At 48.2% G+C, this 23,730-nt stretch overlaps 1 protein-coding gene across 5 annotated transcripts in view; it reads left to right on the plus strand.

Moving 5' to 3' along the window:
* LOC147460747 (putative ABC transporter C family member 15) overlaps window positions 1–23,730 on the plus strand; it is an 84,881-nt gene that overhangs the window by 47,496 nt on the left and 13,655 nt on the right. For 4 of the 5 annotated variants that reach the window (XM_086508446.1, XM_086508443.1, XM_086508445.1 and 1 more), the window contains exon 5: window positions 18,002–18,166. The exons of the other annotated variant lie outside the window; for it this stretch is intronic. In XM_086508446.1, the coding sequence (XP_086364572.1) occupies window positions 18,002–18,166 (165 nt within the window). The remainder of the gene's footprint in view (window positions 1–18,001; window positions 18,167–23,730) is intronic. 5 annotated transcript variants of the gene reach the window in all.

The raw sequence follows: 23,730 nt of genomic DNA on the forward strand, positions 1-23,730 counted from the left end.
TGTAATCTGAAGATCTGGGCCACAAAAAGTCTCCTAAGTGATCCGGCTTGACTGTTTTCTTTACTGGAATGAAATGAGCTTGCTTGCTAAACTTGTTAATAACAGTCCAAATACCATCGTGACCACTCTGTGTTCTCGGAAGATCAAAAATGAAATCCATTGCAATACTTTCCCAGGGGCGGGTAGGTATGGGTAAAGGCTGTAACAATCTGTGTGCTTTATGCCTGTCAAACTTGACCTTCTGGCATACCAAGCAACCGCGCACAAACTCGTCCACATCCTTCTTGAGTCTCGGCCAAAAGAAGTATCTCTGGACCCCTTTTAAGGTGGTAGCAATGCCACGGTGACCCGTAAAAGGTGGACTGTGGCATTCGGTGATAACCTTTTCCCTCAATGGCTGTGTAACGCACAACGTGGTTTTCCTCATCAAGTAGCCATCCGGAATGGAATATCCTGCTACTATCTCCCCATTCCGTATCTGAGTGAAAATATCTGCAAAATCTGTATCTGTGGCATATTGATTGACCATATCCTCGACCGCTCCTATGATGTATCGTGGAAATAGCTAGAATCAATGGCTTCGGAGACAAAGCATCCGCCAGTAGATCCTTCTATCCCTGCACATGGGCAATCTGGCAGTGAAACTGTGACAAGATGTTCGCTCACCGCATCTGCTTTTCCGATAGCTGCTTCTGTGACAAGAAGTAGCGTAAACTCTGATGGTCTGTGAAGATAGTAAAATCCGCTCCGAGTAGGTAATGTCGCCACTGAGTAAGAGCATGGATAACTGCCAAAAGCTCTTTCTCATAATTATGTGGTGTCAATTCCGGCCTTGAGAACAATCGGCTCTCGTAGGCAATGACATGGACTTCTTGCATTAAGACCGCACCCAGACTATGACCACAAGCATCACAATATACTTCAAATGACTTTTGCAAGTCCGGCCAAGTCAAAACTGGTCCTGTAGTCAATTTCTCTTTCAATGTCTGAAAGGTAGTTACCTCTGTGGGTCCCCATGAGAAAGGGACTCCTTTCTGCGTCAACAAATGCAAAGGGGAAGCAACCTCTGCAAACTTTCTAATGAACCGCATGTAGTACGAACACAAGCCCAAGAAGCTTCTAACTTCATGGACGTTCTTCAAATTGGGCCAATCACGGATAGTCTCTATCTTGGCCGAGTCTATCTGCACTCCTGCTTGCCGAGACAATATGTCCCAAAAAGTGTATCTCTGGTAGGAAAAATTCACTTTTCTTCGCATTAATCACCAACTTGTGATCTCGTAATGCCTGAAAGACCTGTAGCAGATGTTCTCTATGTTCTGCCTCAAACAATGATGTCGTCAAAGAAAGTGCCAACAAATAGTTTGTACTCTCGAAAAATCCTGTCCATCATCCGGTTAAATGTCACAGGAGCATTGGTTAGGCCAAAAGGCATCACCAAAAACTCAAATAACCCAAAAGTCGTCTGAAAAAGCTGTCTTGTAGACATCTCCCGGCGTGATTTGGATCTGATGATATCCACTCTTCAAATCGATCCTGCTAAAACACGAGGATCCCTGTAATTTGTCGAGTATATCATCGATCCTAGGAATCGAAAATCTGTTCTTGATGGTGATTTTGTTGAGAGCTCTATAATCGACGCACATTCTCCAAGATCTGTCTTTCTTCAAAACCAACAACATTGGAGAGCAATACGGTGAAGTACTAGGTTGGACAAGACCCTTTTCCATGAGGTCTTTCACTTGGTTCATAATCTCTTTATTCTCGGCTCGACTCACACGGTAAGGTGGCCGGTTCGGTGGTGTGCTTCCAGGTATCAGATCAATGGTATGATCCTCAGGATGAGCGGGTGGTAACTCGCCTGGTAGGCCTGTGAAAAGCAATCGGCATGAGTGTGGAGAAAATCTTGGCGTTCTTTATCAAGTTCAGACATATTTGTCCTATTCTCATCATTGAACTCTCTCAAGAAGATCGAGTAAACAAACAGACTGGATTTCATTAATTTTGAAACGGCCGAAGCCGATACAATAGGGACAGACTCGCCCTTAAGTTTTACATCTAGTACAATGGTTCTGCCCTTCTCTGTAGTCAAAGTCGCTTTTCTTGCTCGATAGTCGAGCACGGCGTTGTTCTTGTGGTACCAGGGAATTCCCAAGAGGACATCACAACCTTCCAAGGGCATTATGTAGAAGTCCTCATGCCCTAAATACCCCTGACAATGCAATCGAAGTTTGCCAATGACAGGTGTAATGGCTACGTCCTTGCCAAGTGCTGCTAGAACTGCCTCTGCTAGTGGTCCCATCCGATCGGGTGTGATCTCGAGCCACGCCGCCAATTCAGGTGAAATGAAGTTGGCCTTGGCTCCTCCATCAAAGAAGATCAGGGCTTCTTGATCTTTTACTTTGCCCCAAGCTCGGCAAAGTTCTGTACTCTCATCAATTGTGCTTGGGTCAGTACCCATGCAATCTGGAATCAGTCCTGCTTTCATCTTGCCTTTTCGTCCATGTTCCTTAGCTGCTTTCGAACCCTCAAGCCTGTCTTCATCCTTGTCTTTCTGTTCTTTCGGTGCCTTTTTAGGGCACTTCGCAGAGATGTGCCCAGTTTCTCCGCATCCAAAGCACTTCCCCTCTTTGATGTAAAGAGCTCTCTCTCGAGGAGCGAGTTTGGGTCGTGCATCCTTTTCTTTCTTTTCTGGGTTGCTCTTCCTCTTTCTACTTTCATTGTTCGAAGTCTGTTCGGTCCTTTGCGTCATGATTTCTTTTGTGGGGTAGGTCAAACTGCGTGAGTGAATGGCAAACCCCGTTTCGCATGACTCATCAGTTCCTGGATGGAATCCGACTCTTGCTCTAAGCAGTGATCTCGGATCTTTGTAGAAGCGTGGACCACCAAGTTCGAGCATTTCCCTTGAAGTAAGAGGTAGCCCTCCGAATCTTGGAGTGCTCTGAGTAACGCCCTCCTGAGAAAGCTATGTCAAACTGCTGAATGAAAGCCAAAGCCTTCGAAGCATCTCTATATCCAGAAAACATGTCAAATTTAATTGACTGTCCACCTTCCTAGAACTCTCAGACTTTCTTGCTTTTATCCTGCAGAAAGTCATACTGGTGGGCTTTATAAAAATTCTTCTTCTTTGCATAAAAGCTGCTGTCGTCAGAGTCCGAACTATCCGAAGACGAGTCCTCTATAGAACTGTCAATAACTGGGCGAGATTTAGACTTCTTTGCCTTTTTCTTGCCCTTTCTTTCCCTTTTCTGTCTTCTTCGCTCGAGTCAGAGGAGCTAGAAGAACTGTCAGAAGAAGGAGAAGAAGAAGAACTGGGTACTCCTTCAAATCGAACACGCTTCTGCTTTCTTGCCGATGCAAATGTAGACTAATGACCCAAATAACCCGGGAAGTCAGTTCCTTTCTTCTGCGTTTGGTCGTGCTTCTTTGCTTTGTTCTGCGCGTCAAAAAGCTGAGAAATCCGTGCATCAATCACCTCTTCTAATTCTTGCTGAGGTTTCTTGAGTGCCGGTTTGAGGGTAGTTATGTGGTTCTGTGAGTGCACCTCGTCGAAGGAGGTCTGGCTCATAAATTTCGCAAATTTTGGGTCCTTCGCAAAATTTAGCATCATCTTTGTTGCATCGTCGATCAATCGTCGACGCTCCATCTCTTCAAGCTCCGCCTGAGTAGGCCGAGGCGGGCCGTACTCCTCGTGTGAATCTTCTTCGTGATCTCTTCCTGCATCTCTGGATCTTCCTGCATCTCTGGATGCAGAGAAAGTCAACTGATCTCTGCTTGAATCCATAAGTGCCGCGTAAAAAGGATCGGATTTCCCAGTAGAAGAGAAATCGGCCACGCTCTGTTACCACTGTAATAGACTTGGACACTCCCAAGTCAAGATTCTAAGGCGACACCACAAGAATTCACTTCAAAACAGCTCACAATTGATTCGACATTGGCCCGACCGGCGGAGTTCCGTGCCTAGAGATATTGGCCCCAAAGACTGGCGCCCTTTTCGGTATTTCTTTTTGTATTAATCTTCAACTCAAAGTACAAGGGAGTGGGAGGCTCTCACTCTCAGACTCTGCGTCCAGATGCTCTGAGAAGTGGGAGGCCTGCCCACACTTATAACGAGATTACAAGGGATGCCAAAAGCAGAGCCCCAAAAGCTGCCCCAAAAATCATGTAATTTATCTCACAAGCTTTGCAAAAAAAAAGCAACTTAAATAAAAGCTCTCTCTCTCTCTCTCTCTCTCTCTCTCTCTCTCTCTCTCTCTCTGTGTGTGTGTGTGTGTGTGTGTGTGTGTGGACCTAGCGTAAACTCCTCCTTACTCCACTGTGGGCGCAAGGGCGGCGCCCTCAGGAGGAGGTCAGATGCAGAGCCGCCCCCTCCCACCCTTAAGTCGATCTCTTGTTGCGCCCTGTCCGAGCGGTAGACAGAGCTGACACAAGCTACTGCTCGTTGTTCTCTTCTGCTGCGTTCGCTAGTAGCTCGCTCTCTTCTGCTGCCTACAGTCCTTCGCTCGACGACCCCACCACTGCTATCAGTTCTCTGCTCAACGGCTCATGACAGAGACCTCTTGTTATTTTCACTTAACTTTAACAAGGGGCTTTGTCATAGCCGGCGTTCATGGCTGTGGCCACTCGAGCCTCTTCTCGAGGCAGAACTTTCGCCGGGGTTGTGGCGACACCCCAAAGCTCGATGATACAGCCTACCTACAGAATGAACTCGAGAAACTTCGTAATGAAAACAAGGATTTGAAAGAGAGACTCATTATGATTGAAGCTCGTCTCACCGCAATGGAGAAAGGGAACAAAGAAACGCAGCCGATGGAAGCCATTCTCATCGAAGCAAAAGGGGAAGTAGTGACCATGCTCACAAAGGAGTTCAAGAGTCAAGTACATGAGGAGGTCTGTCGTAAGATTGAAGACAAGGTGGCATCCACGCTACGCGAACAAAAATGGCAAGAAGATAAAGCTCTCAATGTCCGCATGGGTGGGCTCCCAAGTGATTGGAAAGGGGAGGGGGACCTCAAGTTCAAGGAGTCCCTTGCCCGAATTCAGACAGTAATCCCTGCAGGAGTACAGTGGAATCAAGCAACAATCACAACCCTTTCGCATGAACATCGTACCAACCATGTGGTCCTCACTTTCAAGACCAAAGAAGATTGAATCAAATTCCTCAAGCAATCGAGGCTTCTCAAAGGCACCACTCTTTGGTTTGTAGAAGATCTTACACCCTCCCAACTCAAGCAGAAGAAGGTAGATCTCCAAAAAGTGCGTGAAGCGCGCATTGCAGGAAAATGGGCAGTTTACCGAGGAGGTAAAGCCATTGTCTAGGAGTTTCGAACTCCAAAACCGGCTGCCCCCTCACCTCTTCCTCCTCCTTAGGTTTTATCTTTTTTGCCCTTCTTTGGACCCTCAGTCCTTAACTGAGATGTATTTAACAACTCCTCTTCGTAGACGAAACCTTTGTACTGTTTTGTTTTTCGGTCCCATAGGTCATATATGACCTCCATGGACGATAATCTCTCTCTCTCTCTCTCTCTCTCTCTCTCTCTCTCTCTCTCTCTCTCTCTCTCTCTCTCTCTCTCTCTCTCTCTCTCTGTGTGTGTGTGTGTGTGTGTGTGTGTGTGTGTGCGCGCGCGCGTAAGGATTGTGTGACTGAAAAACTGCCTACGCATCTGCTTTTCCGTATGTTGCTGCCATGAATCGTGCCGCGTTTTGCGGGGGCTTCCGTACAGCCATGCCACATCAGCATTTTCGTGCTGTTCCGGGACTGCTGTCAGTGGATGTGTGTGAGTACTCGGCAGCCACGTCACCAGTTTGTGATAGCTCGGTCGATGAGAGTGCCGGTAGTGGTCGAATGAGGGTGGGTTGAGCTCTGCAGTGATGGTTGCTCCTCTAGCTGTCCCATATCTAGTGAAAAGAAATCTGTAACCTGCTCTGGGACTGTCTCTCTTTCTCTCCCCAGTGTAAAGTGTCTATATCTGTGTAACTTAAGTAGAGAGAGAGAGAGAGAGAGAGAGAGAGAGAGAGAGAGAGAGAGAGAGAGAGAGAGAGAGAGAGAGAGAGAGAGAGAGAGAGAGAGAGAGAGAAATGAAATGAAATGTTATATTAACGTCTTCAAAAGGCCAAAGTGACCTATGAGACCAGAAAGTTACAATGTGGTGGATCTAATACAAAGTCAGAGTAACAAGATGACAAAATGACAAAATAAAATATTACGGAATCCTAGACTGCGGGGTGTGGACTAAGCAGCTAAAACAGCTAGCTGGGATATGTAGATCATAGGAGATCCAACATCGGTCGCTGGCGGATCTCATCAATCTTCTCCATGGTCAGTAGTCAGACCGGGCATCGTGCATGTCGAGCCAAAGTGATCCGAATCCTCTGATGCAGCCTCTGTAGATGCTGTGTAGTCCTCCACAGTCGTGGGCGTCTGGATCTCCCCAGCTTAGTCGCTCGCTCAATCAGTGTGCCTCTCGTGTGAGGCGACGAGCTCTGCTATGGTATAACTCCTCCGGGTGTCCAATGGCAGCTCTAAAGAAGTCTGTGATTTGTCTCTGAGACTGGCTAGCCTCTCCTCTCATCAGGCTCTCTCTGTGTTTGCGAAGCTCGAGCAAAAACAAACCCAGGCATCTCTGATCCTCATACTGCATGACTCTAGAGAATGGTCCAAAGCCCTCTCTGAACAAGCAATGGAAGCGGCCTCGTATCTCGTAGTAGACGAGGCAGTGGCATGTGTAGTGCAACTCTCTCTCAGGCTCGATATCACACAGGGGGCATGTCCTGGCCTCTGCTGGTACTCCGCTGTATCTCCTAGTCTCGATCCGCAGCTGGTGTGAGGATGTGCGTATCTGGCCAATAGCACATCGTATCCCATGAGACAAGTGGGTGTCCATGTATCTGGGCCTCGTAACAAAACCATCCTTCGTAAGCTAGAGGAGATACTCTCTGTAGAAAGCCATCTTCGTGCCCAGCTCCTGTGTTGGCTGTATCCATGTCCTCTTGGTGTCTAGCTGAGTCAAGTCCTGGCGAATGAGCCTGGTGATCTCGAACTGTGTAAGAGTCAGAGAGGGCGCATTCAGTGAGTACTAGAAGGGAGGCAATCTGTCTATGCTGAACCCATGCACCTGAAACCATGATGTCATCTCCCCATACCAGCATGCTATATCTCCCTGCATGGCTAACTGTCGAGAGGACTCAAGTGCAAGGCGTGCATATCTGTCTCTGGGAAGTTCCCACATGCGGTGTATGAAGGAGACAGATCTGGTGAGCGCCTCAACCACTAGCGGGGGGGCAGCTAGCTTTGCTCGTACAATAGCACGTGGTATTGAAGCCTTGGCTCTAATGAGCCGCGAGATCATAGAGACCAGAGGCTTCTCCATGTCCCCCCATCCATCATTGCGGCCTGTCCTCCCGTGATGATCCAGTGAAGGTCCCCAAATCTTAGCTCCATAAAGCAATGCAGAAGCCACCAAAGTGTCAAAGAGCCAGAGCTTCGTCCGAGGCTCCTGAAACTGAACGTGTGAACCCATCCTTTCCAATCTACCCAATGCTGCATGGGCTCTGGTCAATGTAGTCTCTGCTGCCCTCCTCAATGAAAATGCTGGCCCACTAAAAACCACTCCAAGGTAAGTGTAAGCATTTGTATACTCCACCTTCTCCTGGCCGTATGTGAATGCTGGCGCTGACCTCCTGATCCACTGTGGGGTGGTAATAAATACCATGACCTTGGTTTTACCAAGGTTGACGGACAAACCACTTTCCTGGGCAAACATATGCAGAGCATCCAAGTGACGTTGCATCCCTTCCGGAGAGTCGGAGATCAACACAATATCATCAGCATATAACAATAGTGGAATCCATGTCCCTGCCAACTGTGCACTTCTATCACCCTCTCTCTCAATGTAGTCAGAAACCTCATCCACATACATAACAAATAGAGTAGGAGAGAGCGGGCAGCCCTGCTTCACCCCAATAGTGGAGTAAACCGGTGTGGATAGACCCTCTGGGGTTTGTACATGCCCTACTACTGACCTGTATAATGCCATGACCCCCCGAATGAGCTCTGTGGGTACTCCCATCTGTTGTAATCTGCGTATCAATCTCGCTCTAGGCACCGTGTCAAATGCTTTAAGGAAATCCACAAAGCTGCAATAGATCCGTCTCCCACGCGATCTACCCTCCTCAATCAATGATGGCTCTGAGTGTCAAGAAATGGTCAAGAGTAGGAAAACCCCTCTTGAAACTTGCCTGCCTGGCTGCGCGCATCCCCTCCCTCTCTACCCATCTACTCAGCTGTTGCTCAAGAATAGATGACTACAACCGTGCCAGTGTGTGTCCAATCATGATGGTGCGATAGTTCCCAGGCTCCATAGGGTGTCCCGACTTGAAGATAGGCACAATAGTAGATAGGCTCTAGGTATCAGGCAAGCCCTCACACATGGCACGGTTAAACATAACTGCTAGAACCTCTGCTAGTAAATCTCTGGCATGCATGAAATGCTCAGCCACTAAGCCATCAGGATCATATACTCTCCCAGTCTTCATCCTGTCAATGGTCTTCCCCACCATCTCAGTGGTGAAAAAAACGCATGTGTGCGGGCATGGATCGGGGGGGTCGGGAAGGGGGGGCTGCTCAGGAACTGTGTACAAAGATGATGCATACTGGCCCCAGGCCTCTGTAGAAGTGATGGCAAGGGGGGGGGGGGGGAGTGTTCATGAAAGAGCCTCCACGCCTCACGTGAGTCGTGACTCAAGAATAACTGGCTCTAGGCGAGCTAGGAATGCCCTCTTCTTCCGCCGCACTAGGCTTCGGAAGTCAATCTGTGACTGCCTATGAGTGATGTTCCCCAAAAGCACCTCCCTCAATCTAGTTCTAGTGTCCCGGCATTCATCATCATACCAACTATTCTGGGGCATGCTCCCTGAACTGCGTCTCTGCTCAGGCTGGGTATGTGGGTATGCCTCTGCTGCTGCATCATGTAGTGTCTGTGTCAGTATAGTAGCAAGCTCCTCCAGAGGTCGCCCTGGTTCCTCTGTGCAGAGGCGTTTGTAGATCCCATCTATGTATACAAAGTCCGTCTCCCGCGTGAAGGTGTAGCGAGTAGGGGGTGCTGCCCGTAGCCTGTGTGCTACACTAAACTGGAAAGAAATGGTCAGCGATATAAGAGCATGATCCCCTGCCACACCAAGTCTGGGTCCAACCGTGAGGTCCTGAATACTAGAGATGAGGCTTGGTTGTGCCATGACATAGTCCACTGTGCTGGCTCCATGTCTGTGTGGGAAGCATGTGAAACCTCCCGAAGTAGGAAACCTCTGTAGGCCATTCAAGATGGCTAGTCCATTTGCGGTGCCCATGTCTATCAGGTGTCGTCCATACTCAGTATATTCCGCATCGTATGATAGTCTGGACAGGCCCGTCTCTACAACATCTAGCTCTCTCATCATCTCCTCTGAAGTATCATAAAACACTGTCTGGTGATGGGCAGTCCTAGCATTGAAGTCCCCTAGAATGATAATGTCACCATCTCTAAAGAACTCCCATATGTCATCATCCAAAAAAGAAAAGGGGGACTGTCCTCTGGGTGATGCATAGCCCAACATACTCGGGGGGAAGTAGCAAATAGCAATGTAGAGATATCTGCCTTTCTCTGCTTTCAATCTCACCGACAGGTACCTAGCTTGCTCGTCCCTACGGGCTATATGTATCAATGGATGCAAGTCCTCTCTAAATAATACTGCCACAACCCCCGAGCCTCGTCCTCTGTGTTCTGAGCGTGTCTCCTGTCTGTAAGATGTCTCCCATCTGTATCCACTGATGTGAGGCATGGATTGCCCAGGGGCCTGGTGTGTCTCAGAGTAGAAGATGATATCTCTTCCAGTAAAGCTATCCTCAAAAGCACCCACATCAAGACGCATGGATCCATTACAGTTCTAGGCAGCCACTTTGAGTGTGGTCCCATAAGTCTCACACCGTCATGTGGAGCGTCGCTCCATTATTACTACTCTTCCATCTCGGTAAAAGGCAATCTTGCCTTTTCCCCTTGCTGCTCCAATCTCCGGCATTACTTCATGCATATGAGCGATCTGCGAGAGAGTAAGATCATCCCCGAGAAAAATGCCCGTCTCTTTAAGAGTTGGCGTTTTCTTCAAGGACTTTTTCGCTTCCATGAGTGCCCTTTCTTTCGAGGTTTCTCCACTGCTTCCATTTTTCTTTATGTTGCCCACTCTCCAAGCTCTTATGTGCGTCGGCTCATGAACCCCCATCAAGGCCATGAGTTCTTTTACCTCTTCGTCCACATTGCCTTTGTCTTCAAGACCGCAAGTTCTCGCATGTAAAGCGCGCACACGGCTTCTTTGCTCCTTCTCTAGTGTCTGATTAATGATAGTGGGTGTGGACGTGGACGTGGACGTTATCTCTTTGCCTTTTCCTTGCTTGGCCACCTCGATCCATTTCTCGGCTTCATCCGCCTTCCGCTGAGTTTTGGTAAGAATATCCACCCAAGAAGTCGTCATCTCTTTGTGTTTCTCTTCTCCCTCTTTGATGCCCGTACTTGCTCCTTGATAGTGTTGATTTCTTCGATTACTGAGGGTCGCAATTCGCCCTCCTCCAGTGTGCTGCTTGATCGTGCTTCTGCGAGATTTTTCTTGAGTGACGCAATCTCTTTGTCCTGAGTCGTCTGAGTCGTCACTCGGTCTTCCAATGCGTTTATCTTGCTTTCTTGGATCAAGACGCATCCTTCCAGCATTTTTATTGTGCCCAATAGATTGCGGTTCATCTTGGTAATAGTCCCCGTCATTTCCTCTTTGCACTTTTGAATGGCATTCTATAGGGGGTCGGCTTTATCACTCAACTTCCTCATGCTTAATCACTGTCCGGAAAAGAGCCACTAAGCGTACATATGCATCCACACTATGCATACATTGTCTCCCGCATCAAGCATTCCACTGCGGGTAAAGGTACAACCACAGCCCGCTGTGGGCGTCAGCCTTAAAACCAAAATAATGGGGCGCCTTGCGCCCAATGTCCTGGTCTGCTCTTGTTCTAGCACCTGTAGGAGAATCGGCCTTTTTGATTTTTGTGATTTTTCGGTGGGCAGTGCTTTCCGTAGGGAAAATCAAATTAAAGCAAAGCAGAGCAAAGCAATGCCATGCAATTTTCAATTCATTTGTGTTTTAATGCCATGGGTGAGGGCGACCTTAGACCGGGCGAGGGCAAGGATAGAGGGCGAGGACGAGGAAAAAGGAAAAAACGAGGAAAACGGGGGGGGGGGGAGGGGCGAGGAGATAGGACGAGGGGCGAGGGCTAGGGGGCGGGGGGCGAGGGGCTAGGGGCGAGGCATAGGGGGAGAGGGAGGAGGTGCGAGAGGCAAGGGGGCTAGGGGCGAGGGCTAGGGGAGCGAGGGGCGGGGGGGGTGCAGGGTGAGCGGGTGCAGGCCAGGACGAGGGCGAGCAGGTGCAGGGCGCGCGGGTGCAAGGCAAGCAAGGGGCGAGGGGGGTGCAGGGCGAGCGGGTGCAGGCCAGGACGAGGGCGAGCAGGACGAGAGAGAGAGAGAGAGAGAGAGAGAGAGAGAGAGAGAGAGAGAGAGAGAGAGAGAGAGAGAAAAGATTTATCCAACCTGTTGTACATTCTCGCTTGCCCCTGCTACCCCTTTGCAGATCCAGCGACGGTGCCTCAGTGCGCATGCGATAGAAGGAGAAGTGGTGTATGTAATAGAGACAGGCGGAAGTGGGCGCACATAGAAGTCGGTGAAAGTCGCGAGAGACACAGAGAGCAGTCAATGAAGGAGATAGAGAGAGGTCATAGGCATGCTAGCCACCCGTAAGGCACAATAACGAATCGAAATTAATATGCTGCCATGTCACCCTCACCCTTTCCCATTCTCTCCAGGAATCCTCTCTGGATTCCCTCTAATCAGTTATTTTTTTAACATTGTCCACACATTCTACTGGCCTATTTGAAATAATAATCATTAGCTTGAAGATTTTCCCAATATTTCCTCATCGCCTCATCCTCATCGTGCCTTCTCTGTCTCTCATCCCCGTCGCCATTGTACCCTCACACTCAACCTCACCCTTGCACCCTAGCACCCACACCCTCCTCTTGCTCTTGTTGCCCTCGCTCTCCCCCTTCTCTTATTGCTGAGCCTCCCCTTCCTCCATCGTTCGACCAAAGCACTGCTTGGCTCTCAGCACTGTGGACTCCCTGCAACACATGCAACCCACTTATATGCTCTTGGACTCATAGGCCAGCTGTACTCTTGATGCTATGGACTCGAAGCCTCTCACCTTTAACACCATCCACCCTCGAGTTCTCCATGCAGAGACAAAAAAAAGCGGGTACCATGCACAGCCTCCGCTTTTATTTTCATTTCTACGAGGAAAGGAGAGAGAAGTGAAATGAAATGAAATGATATATAACGTCTTCACAAGGCCAGAATGACCTATGAGACCAAGCTGTTACAACATAGTGAATCTGATACCATGTCCGGAATCAAAAAGAACAGAAACAAAAATACAACTACTACAAGCTAGGACTGTATGGATGTGCCAGCTAATACAAAAGGTGCCCAGTACAATGAGAGCGGGGGCGGGGGGGGGGCAAAGATATGTTAGAGATCCATCCTCATCTGCACTCTGGACGTCGAGAAAGTATGGCTCGAATCCTCTGTTGTAGTCTCCGTCGATGTTGTGTAGCTCCTCTCCTCAATCGCGGTCGTCTAGATCTCCCTAGCTCCAATGCTCGGTCTATGAGAATGCCACTAGTGGTAGTATGAGTGCGGGCAGAGCTCTGCAATGGTGGCTGCTCCTCTGGGTGTCTAATATCTAGTGTAAAGCAATCTGTAATCTGTCTCTGGGACTATCTCTCTCCAACTCTCCTCAGTAAAGTGTCTCTATGCCTGTGTAACTCAAGTAGATACAGTCCAAGACATCTCTGATCCGCATAACTCATGACCCTAGATAGAGGCCTAAAACCCTCTCTAAATAGACAATGAAAACGGCCTCGTATCTCATAGTACACTATGCAATGACATATGTAATGTAACTCTATCTCTGGCTCTAGATGACATAAGCGGCATATACTCTATCTACTGGTATCTCTCTGAATCTGCCAGTTTCAATCTCGAGTTGATGTGAGGATGTGCGTATCTGGCCAATGGCACAACGCAAACCATGAGAAAGATGTGTGTCCATATAGCTAGGTCGATTCACAAACCCATTCCCTGTGAGGTGGAGAAGATGCTCTCTATAGAAAGCCATCTTCGTGCCCAACTCATGTACCGAGTCTATCCATGTCCTCCTCGTATCCAGCTTTGCAGAGGATAGTGGATTGTGTGTAAACCTTGGTAAAACCAAGGTTATGGTGTTTAACACCACGCCACAGTGGATCAGGAGACCAGCACCTACTTTCACATATTGTCTGGAGATTGTGGAGTATATAGATGCATACACTTACCTGGGGGTAGTCTTTATTGGGCCGAGATTTTCATTGAGAAGAGCAGCACAGACTAGACTGACTAGAGCTTATGCGGCTTTGGGAGGATTGGAGAGGATGTGTTCCCAGGTTCAGTTCCAGGAACCTAGGACAAAGTTAGGGCTCTTTGATACTCTGGTTGCCTCTACTATGCTATATAGGGTGCAGGTTTGGGGACCTTCTGTAGGCCAGGATGGTTGGAGACGTATGGAGAGGCCCTTGGTATCTATGATCTCTCGACAAATTAGAGCCAAGGCCTCCGTACCGAATGATATCATTCGAGCGGAGTTAGCTGCCACCCCTATGGAGATTGAGGCGCTTACCAGATCAATCTCCTTTGTACACAGCCTATGGGATACTACCAGAGATAGATATGCCAGGTTGGCCCTAGATTCCTCCAGACAGTTAGCTCTACAAGGGGATACATCATGCTGGTATGCACAGATGACATCATGGTTTCAGACACATGGCTTCACCATGGACAGGCTGCCTCCTTTTCAGTACTCTCTACCGCTGTACACCCTTGATGTCTTTGACACGTGTGGAGATTACTAGACTCATTCGTCAGGATCAGATCCACTGTGTAGTGCATCCAAATGTTGCTACATACCCTCTAGTGAGTCAGATATCGACACAATATCATCAGCATATAACAACAATGGGATCCACGTCCCTGCCAGCTAGGCACCTCTGTCACCCTCTCTATCAATGTAATCAGACACCTCATCAACAGACATTCCAAATAGAGTAGGAGACAAAGGGCAGCCCTGTTTCACCCCAATAGTAGAGTGAACTAAATCAGATACCCCTTCCGGAGTGCGTACATGTCCCATCACTGATCTGTACAAAGCCATAATCCCCCAGATCAACTCTATGGGCACCCCCATATCCTGTAGTCTATGCATCAATCGAACTCTTGGTACCATGTCAAATGCTTGGCAGAAATCCACAAAGCTACAATAAATCCGTCTCCCATATGACCTGCCATGAGAGAGAGAGAGAGAGAGAGAGAGAGAGAGAGAGAGAGAGAGAGAGAGAGAGAGAGAGAGAGAGAGAGAGAGAGAGAGAGAGAGAGAGAGAGAGAAATGAAATGAAATGTTATATTAACGTCTTCAAAAGGCCAAGGTGACCTATGAGACCAGAAAGTTACAATGTGGTGGATCTGATACAAAGTCAAAGTAACAAGATGACAAAATGACAACAATGACAAAATGACAAAATAAAATACTATGGAATCCTGAACTGCTAGGTGTGAACTAAGCAGATAAACAGCTAGCTGGGATAGCTAGATCACAGGAGATCTAGCATCGGTCGTTGGCAGATCTCATCAATCTCCTCCATGGTCAGTAGTCAGACCGGGCATCGTGCATGTCGAGCCAAAGTGATCCGAATCCTCTGATGCAGCCTCTGTAGATGCTGTGTAGTCCTCCACAGTCGTGGGCGTCTGGATCTCCCCAGCTTAGTCGCTCGCTCAATCAGTGTGCCTCTCGTGTGAGGCGACGAGCTCTGCTATGGTATAACTCCTCCGGGTGTCCAATGGCAGCTCTAAAGAAGTCTGTGATTTGTCTCTGAGACTGGCTAGCCTCTCCTCTCATCAGGCTCTCTCTGTGTTTGCGAAGCTCGAGCAAAAACAAACCCAGGCATCTCTGATCCTCATACTGCATGACTCTAGAGAATGGTCCAAAGCCCTCTCTGAACAAGCAATGGAAGCGGCCTCGTATCTCGTAGTAGACGAGGCAGTGGCATGTGTAGTGCAACTCTCTCTCAGGCTCGATATCACACAGGGGGCATGTCCTGGCCTCTGCTGGTACTCCGCTGTATCTCCTAGTCTCGATCCGCAGCTGGTGTGAGGATGTGCGTATCTGGCCAATAGCACATCGTATCCCATGAGACAAGTGGGTGTCCATGTATCTGGGCCTCGTAACAAAACCATCCTTCGTAAGCTAGAGGAGATACTCTCTGTAGAAAGCCATCTTCGTGCCCAGCTCCTGTGTTGGCTGTATCCATGTCCTCTTGGTGTCTAGCTGAGTCAAGTCCTGGCGAATGAGCCTGGTGATCTCGAACTGTGTAAGAGTCAGAGAGGGCGCATTCAGTGAGTACTAGAAGGGAGGCAATCTGTCTATGCTGAACCCATGCACCTGAAACCATGATGTCATCTCCCCATACCAGCATGCTATATCTCCCTGCATGGCTAACTGTCGAGAGGACTCAAGTGCAAGGCGTGCATATCTGTCTCTGGGAAGTTTCCACATGCGGTGTATGAAGGAGACAGATCTGGCGAGCGCCTCAACCACTAGTGGGGGGGGCAGCTAGCTCTGCTCGTACAATAGCACGTGGTACTGAAGCCTTGGCTCTAATGAGCCGTGAGATCATAGAGACCAGAGGCTTCTCCATGTCCCCCCATCCATCACTGCGGCCTGTCCTCCCGTGATGATCCAGTGAAGGTCCCCAAATCTCAGCTCCATAAAGCAATGCAGAAGCCACCAAAGTGTCAAAGAGCTAGAGCTTCGTCCGAGGCTCCTGAAACTGAACGTGTGAACCCATCCTTTCCAATCTACCCAATGCTGCATGGGCTCTGGTCAATCTAGTCTCTGCTGCCCTCCTCAATGAAAATGCTGGCCCACTAAAAACCACTCCAAGGTAAGTGTAAGCATTTGTATACTCCACCTTCTCCTGGCCGTATGTGAATGCTAGCGCTGACCTCCTGATCCACTGTGGGGTGGTAATAAATACCATGACCTTGGTTTTACCAAGGTTGACGGACAAACCACTTTCCTGGGCAAACATATGCAGAGCATCCAAGTGACGTTGCATCCCCTCCGGAGAGTCGGAGATCAACACAATATCATCAGCATATAACAATAGTGGAATCCATGTCCTTGCCAGCTGTGCACTTCTATCACCATCTCTCTCAATGTAGTCAGAAACCTCATCCACATACATACCAAATAGAGTAGGAGAGAGCGGGCAGCCCTGCTTCACCCCAATAGTGGAGTAAACCGGTGTGGATAGACCCTCTGGGGTGTGTACATGCCCTACTACTGACCTGTATAATGCCATGACCCCCCGAATGAGCTCTGTGGGTACTCCCATCTGCTGTAATCTGCGCATCAATCTAGCTCTGGGCACTGTGTCAAATGCTTTGTGGAAATCCACAAAGCTACAATAGATCTGTCTCCCACGCGATCAACCCTCCTCAATGATGTCTCTGAGTGTCAAGATATGGTCAAGAGTAGAAAAACCCCTCCTGAAACCTGCCTGCCCGGCTGCGCGTATCCCCTCCCTCTCTGCCCATCTACTCAGCTGCTGCTCAAGAATAGATGCGTACAACCATGCCAATGTGTGTCCAATCATGATAGTGCGATAATTTCGAGGCTCCATAGGGTCTCCCGACTTGAAGACAGGTACAATAGTAGATAGGCTAGGCATTGAGAGGAGAGAGAGAGAGAGACTCACACAAGCGGGGACAAGTTGCATGGGAGAAAGGAAAGTGTGGCGTTTTATGCAAACAGAGCGCTCGCTTTCTGTTTTAGCGCCTATCTGAATATGAGAGAGGGAGAATCTATGTAGACTCTCCCCTCCGGTTTTGTTAAAATTGTGGATACATACTAGAGTCACACATGGATGTAACTTTTTGGTCTCATAGGTCACTTTGGCCTTTTGAACACGTAAATATAACATTTCATTTCATTATCATCTCTCTCTCTCTCTCTCTCTCTCTCTCTCTCTCTCTCTCTCTCTCTCTCTCTCTCTCTCTCACACACACACACACACACACACACACACAGATTTCTTTACACTAGATACTGTACACCCAGAAGAACAGACAGAGGAGCAGCCAACGGCGGTGGAGAGGTCTACCCGCACTACTGGCATTCTCATAGACCGAGCATTGGAGCTAGGGAGATCTAGACGACCCCGAGGGAGAAGAGGAGCTACACAATTTCGAAGGAGGCGACGGCAAAGGATTCAAGCCATACTCTTTCGTCCTCCAGAGTGCAGATGAAGATGTATCTCTACTCCCCTCCCATATTGTCTTCACATTGTACTGCTTAGTTTAGGATCCCGCAGTATTTATATTTTGTTATCCTAGTTTAATTTATTTTGTTAATCTGACTTTGTATCAGATACACCGCATTGTAACTTTCTGGTCTCATAGGTCACTTTGGCCTTTTGAAGACGTTAATATAACATTTCATTTCATTTCATCTCTCTCTCTCTCTCTCTCTCTCTCTCTCTCTCTCTCTCTCTTCGCCTTTCATACCTATCCGCTTAGTTTAGGATTCCGCAGTATTTATATCTTGTTATCCCTAGTTGGATTTATTTTGTTAATCTGACTTGGTATCAGATACACCGCATTGTAACTTCCTGGTCTCTTTGGTCACTTTGGCCTTTTGAAGACGTTAATATAACATTTCATTTCATTTCATTTCTCTCTCTCTCTCTCCTCTCAATGCCTAGACTGTTTTATAGATAAATATTTTGGATTGTGGAGCTGATGCTAAGATGGAGTAATGACAATTTTTACATTTATATTAGGCTTCAACAGATCAAAGTGCGTTGGATTTGGATGTCTGTAATAGATTTGCGGGCTTGGCTTTCAACATGATACAATTTACAGGGGTTTTTGTTGTTATGTCTCAAGTTGCATGGCAAATCTTTTTGCTGTTCATTCCTGTTGTGGGCCTTTCTCTATGGCTTCAGGTTGGTAAAACATTCATGCTCAACTTGAACACGCACACACACACAACTTTCTCAGGTAAAATGTAATTTGCTATCGACGGTGGTCAACCTCAAAGCAAGGAAAATGTAATTTGCTATCGACGGTGGTCAACCTCAAAGCAAGGAAAATCCATGAAGAATTTAGTTAGGAAGGTATGAAACGTAAAAACAATAAAATAAACCTCATAATTCTGAAGGGAGAGGTCATCCAATGAAATAAAGTGGTTGGTGCATAGATTTTTGGAAGAATCAGATACAGCCTTCAACCACTCGATGAAACATGCAAAGAATAAATTGGCCAAAACATCATGAATCTCACCCAAACAAAGGAAAACATGTAAGGTGATAAAGATGAATAAAGAGACGTCACCTAATAAGTAGAAAAGCTTCTGAAGAACACCACCTGAAAAACCAGTAGGAAGACATAGAAATTTGAGAATCCAAGTCCGTGTCTGCAAAATGGGAACAATCTCAGGTGCAACTAACACTGAGCACTGCAAAATTTTTCGAGCATGGAAAAGACTGGCAACAGGCAAAACACCAAGAGGACATGCACATAATAAAGACACTCTTTTCACGCTAGGTTATTTGGTCATAGACCACATTTTACCACCATGTGTCTTGTTTATGCATGCACGATAATGCATTACAATGCCAAATAATCCAAGGATGCGGCTGTAATTTCTGCATTCACTTGCTTAGCAATAATGTGGCACCCTTGACATAAAATCATACGTCAAGGTTGTAATAACAAACTCTCACTCTTGTAGGTTGTAAGATGTTACATAGGAAGTGGACAAAACATCAGTTTATAGCAGACTAAAGAGATTGTCAACTAGAAGAATTAGTATCTCTAAGTGTCCTCTCCTCCTCCTCCTCCTCATGATGAATGGACTGCTGATTCACGTCTGCAAAGACCAGAGATTTGAAAGTACTCATGACTTTCTCCCAGGTGCCCAAAAACTTAGGGCGAAGTATGAATCTTTTTGCATACTCCTTGCATATGTGGACGTCCGCCACAGTATGGAAAATATACCAGATGTGTACGGAAAAAACTATGCTTGCGTGGGAGAGTCATCTTGGTGTCTTGGTCTTGTTTAGACTTCAGATCAGCTTGCTATTCTTTAGAGATAGGATGTTCAGGTTGTGGCGAGGTAGCAAGTGGAGGTTGTAAACACGGTTGAGGATCCCACAAATTTGCTTCATTTGAGATTGAATGCAACCAAAATGCCTCTAGAATTCATAATGATGCTAGTGGGAGTGGGTTTGTCTATGTCCCAAAAGAAACAAAAGCGACTAGTATTTGCATCCAATTTAGGGGGATAGTTGAGCCACAAGTAAGGGCAGAAAATGCTTCCAAGCACATGGGAAATTGACGATTTCTTTCCATACATTTGTGGTGGATTAAAGTTTAATGATTTTTGGTCAAAGACAAAGGCAAAACATATGTCATCTTATAAGAACTTTAGCAATTCCAAAGAGATCATTGCTGTTGTGTGCTTCCCCCCCCCCCCCCCCCCCAATCTCGTGCACACTGCCTCCTTCCTACCCACTCACACCCTCTCCTTGTGCATGCTGGCCCCAGGCCTCCATCGTGGTCGCCACCCTTTCTCTCATGCGTCTCTCTCCCCCCCCCCCCCCCCCCCCCCCCCCCCCCCCGCGGCCCCCTTTCCACCTTTGCTCCTCGCTCGCTTTTCCCATTCACGCTTGAACGCATCCTCTTCTGATTGCTGCTGCTGCCCTTTCAGTAACGGCGCACCTTCAATCACGATTGAGCTCTTTCCTTCTTGATGTCAACAACAGGCACTGATGGAATCTTCAACTCTACTACAGTGAGTATCATGTGCAATGGAAGTGTTTAAGGATTCGGCTCGGATCTAGTACTCTGCACAAACACAAGGTTATTTTTACTTCACTTGAAAAGAGAATCTAAACTGAACACAATGAAGGAGAGAGAGGCAGAGAGAGAGAAAAGAGATGGCACTGCATGTCGAGTCCCAACCACCCTCAAGGGCCCCCTTGCTCCGTTGCTAGAGCGAGTACTTGCTTTTTATTACTTGCACATGCTATTACAATGACCCTAGATGCCGAGATGCTGATGGTACTTGCAGAAGATGCTTGGTACTGCTGAGATACTGATGGGTACTTGCGGTGGATACTTGGTACTATGAGGCTAAGATTGATTGCTGAAAACGCTGATGGTTCATAGAGCTGAAATCTGCAAACTGATGGCGATGAAGGCTGGAAGTTGATGGCTGAAATTGATGGTACCGATGCTGAAAAACGCTGTCCTTGTAGGGCTGAAAACACTGGCTGAATGGTTGGAAATGCTGGTGATGAGGCAAAAACGTTGAAGGGCTGATCTGCTACTCGCGATGGTTGAGGGTGAAAACACTGAAGGGCTGGCGCTGAAAGTACTAATGCTGGCTGATATGAGGGGATCATGGATCTGGGCGTGTAGGAGGGAAAACGCTGATGCTTGCTGATGGCTGAAATGCTGGTGTGCTGAAAACGCTGGGTACTGCTGGTAATGTTGTTTTGGTATTGTCTGAACCTCGGAACGACATAGACGAAATGTCTGAGGAGCGTTTCGTTTGATGCTTGAACCTCCAAACGACGCAAGTTGCGGTCTTGGGGGGCGTTTGGTTGTAAAAGGCCTCTATATCTCCCGGCCCGGACCTTTTTAGGTTATGCGGGAGGAGTGATGGAGTCGTTGAGCTCAAGGCCCGGACGTGGATGGTTATTTGCGGGGGGAGTGTTCATCGACAACTTTATGTTTCTATGTCTTATAACATGCATATGTGGGCATTTGTGTTGCATTGTGATGAGCCAACCATTGAATATTCCTAATTGGATGAGATTGCCTGGGTATGTAATTTTAGTGCATCAAGACACCCGTGGAAGATCAGTACAGTCTGGGTGTAATGTTACTACGCCGGAATATCAAGAGTTCCGATCTACAAGATGATATCAAGATGATGCTACAACCACCTCTACTAGAGAGGGCTACAACAATCACAAGGGGAGACTCTCCCAATGAAAAAAAACAGCATATGTACAATGAGGGCTAAATCAAGAGATGGGGGGAGGGAAAAGCCACACAGGTGGACGGTAGTGCCATCTGAGCTCACCCCGGACCATGGTGAAGAAAGGCCCAGGGCGCTAGAGTCAAAGGAACGCCTCTCTACGCTCCCGCATGCGGTCGGTGCTGCCTTGAAGTCTCTCAAACTGTCCCTTGAGAGTATGGATCAACTCCAACCAAAAATCTCGAACAGTCTCTGCTGGTGGCACAAGGCGAGCCTCGAAGATGCAGAAGCAGCGGGCCCGCCAAATGAACGAGAGTGTCTGGCCACAGACGATGGCTAGAGATGAGCTCCCAACACACCTCACGCTCACTGCTCCACTCCAGTGGGGTAAGCTCCGTAGCAGGCTACAATGTAGGTCGGTCCCCATGTATCACTATCATCCTGTTGGTGGAGGATAGCTCAAATTGTAGTGCAGGGCCCATGAGAGTGGACCACGCAGCTGCCCCCCAAGTGTACTGTCGTGTTGTGGAAAGAGCTGGCATTAGCCGAAGGACCCGAAGCCAAACTTGCTGTGCCATGGGGTAGTCCCACAGACAGTGATGCTAACTCTCCAAAGGATGGTCACAAGTTGCGCAAGCTGCCGGAAGGCCACTATGTACTAGCCAGCTCTCCAGTGCGGAAGGTCTATGTGCAACTAGCCACTGAAACAGAGTAACTCGCCGCGGCTGTCTGGTGTCCCACAACCTCGGTCAAAAGGCTGAAAATAACTCAGCTGTGAGACCCTCCTCCTGCCAATGAGGTGCTGCTGCAGGACGAGCCTCTCTCCGTGTTGCCAGTATGTGATTTCCCAGTCGAACAGTGTACTGAAAGAAGGGGACCCCTGGATGGTCGGCTGAAGAGAAAGGGTCCTTCCAAAACCACTCTCCAGGATCCCACCGCACTCGTGCCAGTGGACAGCTCTCCCAAGCCCACAGGCTCCAGTGGTCTGTCTCAAGAGCTGCTGGGTGAGGATCTATGACACAAGTCCTCCCGCAGATGCCCACAACTCTGATACTATAAAAACAACACTCTGCAACCTGTGGGGCCTCTACTGAGATTCTATGTAATCGACCCTCGCCTTGTAACTCGAAAAACGTGGAGGGTACAGTCTCTGAGTAAGCCCGAACTGCGATAAAGACCTCCAATCGCGTGAAGGCCCCCATCCATCTGGGCGTTGCTCACTCGAGAGGTGTAAGCCACTCAGTTGGTACTGCCTCTGCCGCACCCTGACCCAAGGAAGTTCCTGATCAGCCTTTCTACCTAGCTGATGCAGGAGCTCGAAAAGATCTAACAAGATGTAATGTATCACATAGTAGCCAACAACACCTGGTTGGCCACTACAAAAATCTGCTTGCCAAAGAAAGTCGTGCCGAGCTCCAATGTTACAGCTTCCTCCTGATGGACTTGTCTCCTCAGGAGACAAGTCCAAGCCAACCTGACAGGCCAAGTATCGAACTGCAGTCCTTGGGGGGATCCATCTAAAACCCTCGCCTGGCAGCCAATCAGGCATAGAAGCACTGCCAACCGAGAAAGCCACTGTCTTCCTCTAGTTGATCATTGCGCCTGATGCACAACAAAATGTCTCAAGAGTCTGCTCACACCTGTGTAGGTTGCCCTCCTGGCCCTCCAAGTACAAAGCTGAGTCGTCTGCAAACTCAGCATCCAGTAGCTCATCGCCCCGAATAGGGAGCGCTAAGCCACGTAGACCAACCTGGTGTGAAACCAAAAATCTGCTCATCGTCTTAGCATAGAACAGAAAGAGGAAGGGGGCAAGGGGGCAGCCTTGTCTGACCGAACATGTGAGCATGAGACGATCTCCTCTACCTCCTGCCAAAAGCACCTGACTATGTGCACGTCTGTAGAGAGCTGACACACCTCTGATCCAAGCATCTGAGAAGCCTATCCTGCATAGAGTGCCCTCCAAAAAGTACCATTCAACTCTATCGCTGGCCTTCTCAAAATTGAGAAGAAGTATCACCAGATCCTCACTACGGAGGCGCGCGAGGGCAAATGCCTCCCAAAAGGTAAAGATGTTGTCAAGGATACTGCGCTCCTTGACAACTTGTCTGGGTCCCATGTATAATGCTCTCTAGAGGTGGCTGAATCCTCAAACTCAAAGCCTTGGCAAGAATTTTGTAGGCTAAGTTGAGGATGGTGATGGGCCGCCACTGCGGAATCTCATCCAAGGAGCCACCTTCCTTGGGAATGAGGTAGATCAAGCCCTCACTCATGCTGTCAGGCATTTCTCCTGTGTGTAAGATGTATTGAAAAGAACTACAGAGATCTGAGCCAAGCAAGTCTCAATACTCTAAGAGAAAACTGGGAGTCAAACCATCCTCATTGGGACATCTACCACGGGGAAGTGCACTAAGGGCTGCGTGGAGCTCCTCTAGGTGAAGAGGCAGCTTAAGCCTCTGGCGCATCTCCTTAGTCACCAGATAAGGAATCTGTGCCCAAACCTGCTCTGTGCATGCATCCTGG

Source organism: Adiantum capillus-veneris, chromosome 3, assembly GCF_014529385.1.
Source record: "Adiantum capillus-veneris isolate H3 chromosome 3, ASM1452938v2, whole genome shotgun sequence".
Taxonomy (NCBI): Eukaryota; Viridiplantae; Streptophyta; class Polypodiopsida; order Polypodiales; family Pteridaceae; genus Adiantum; species Adiantum capillus-veneris.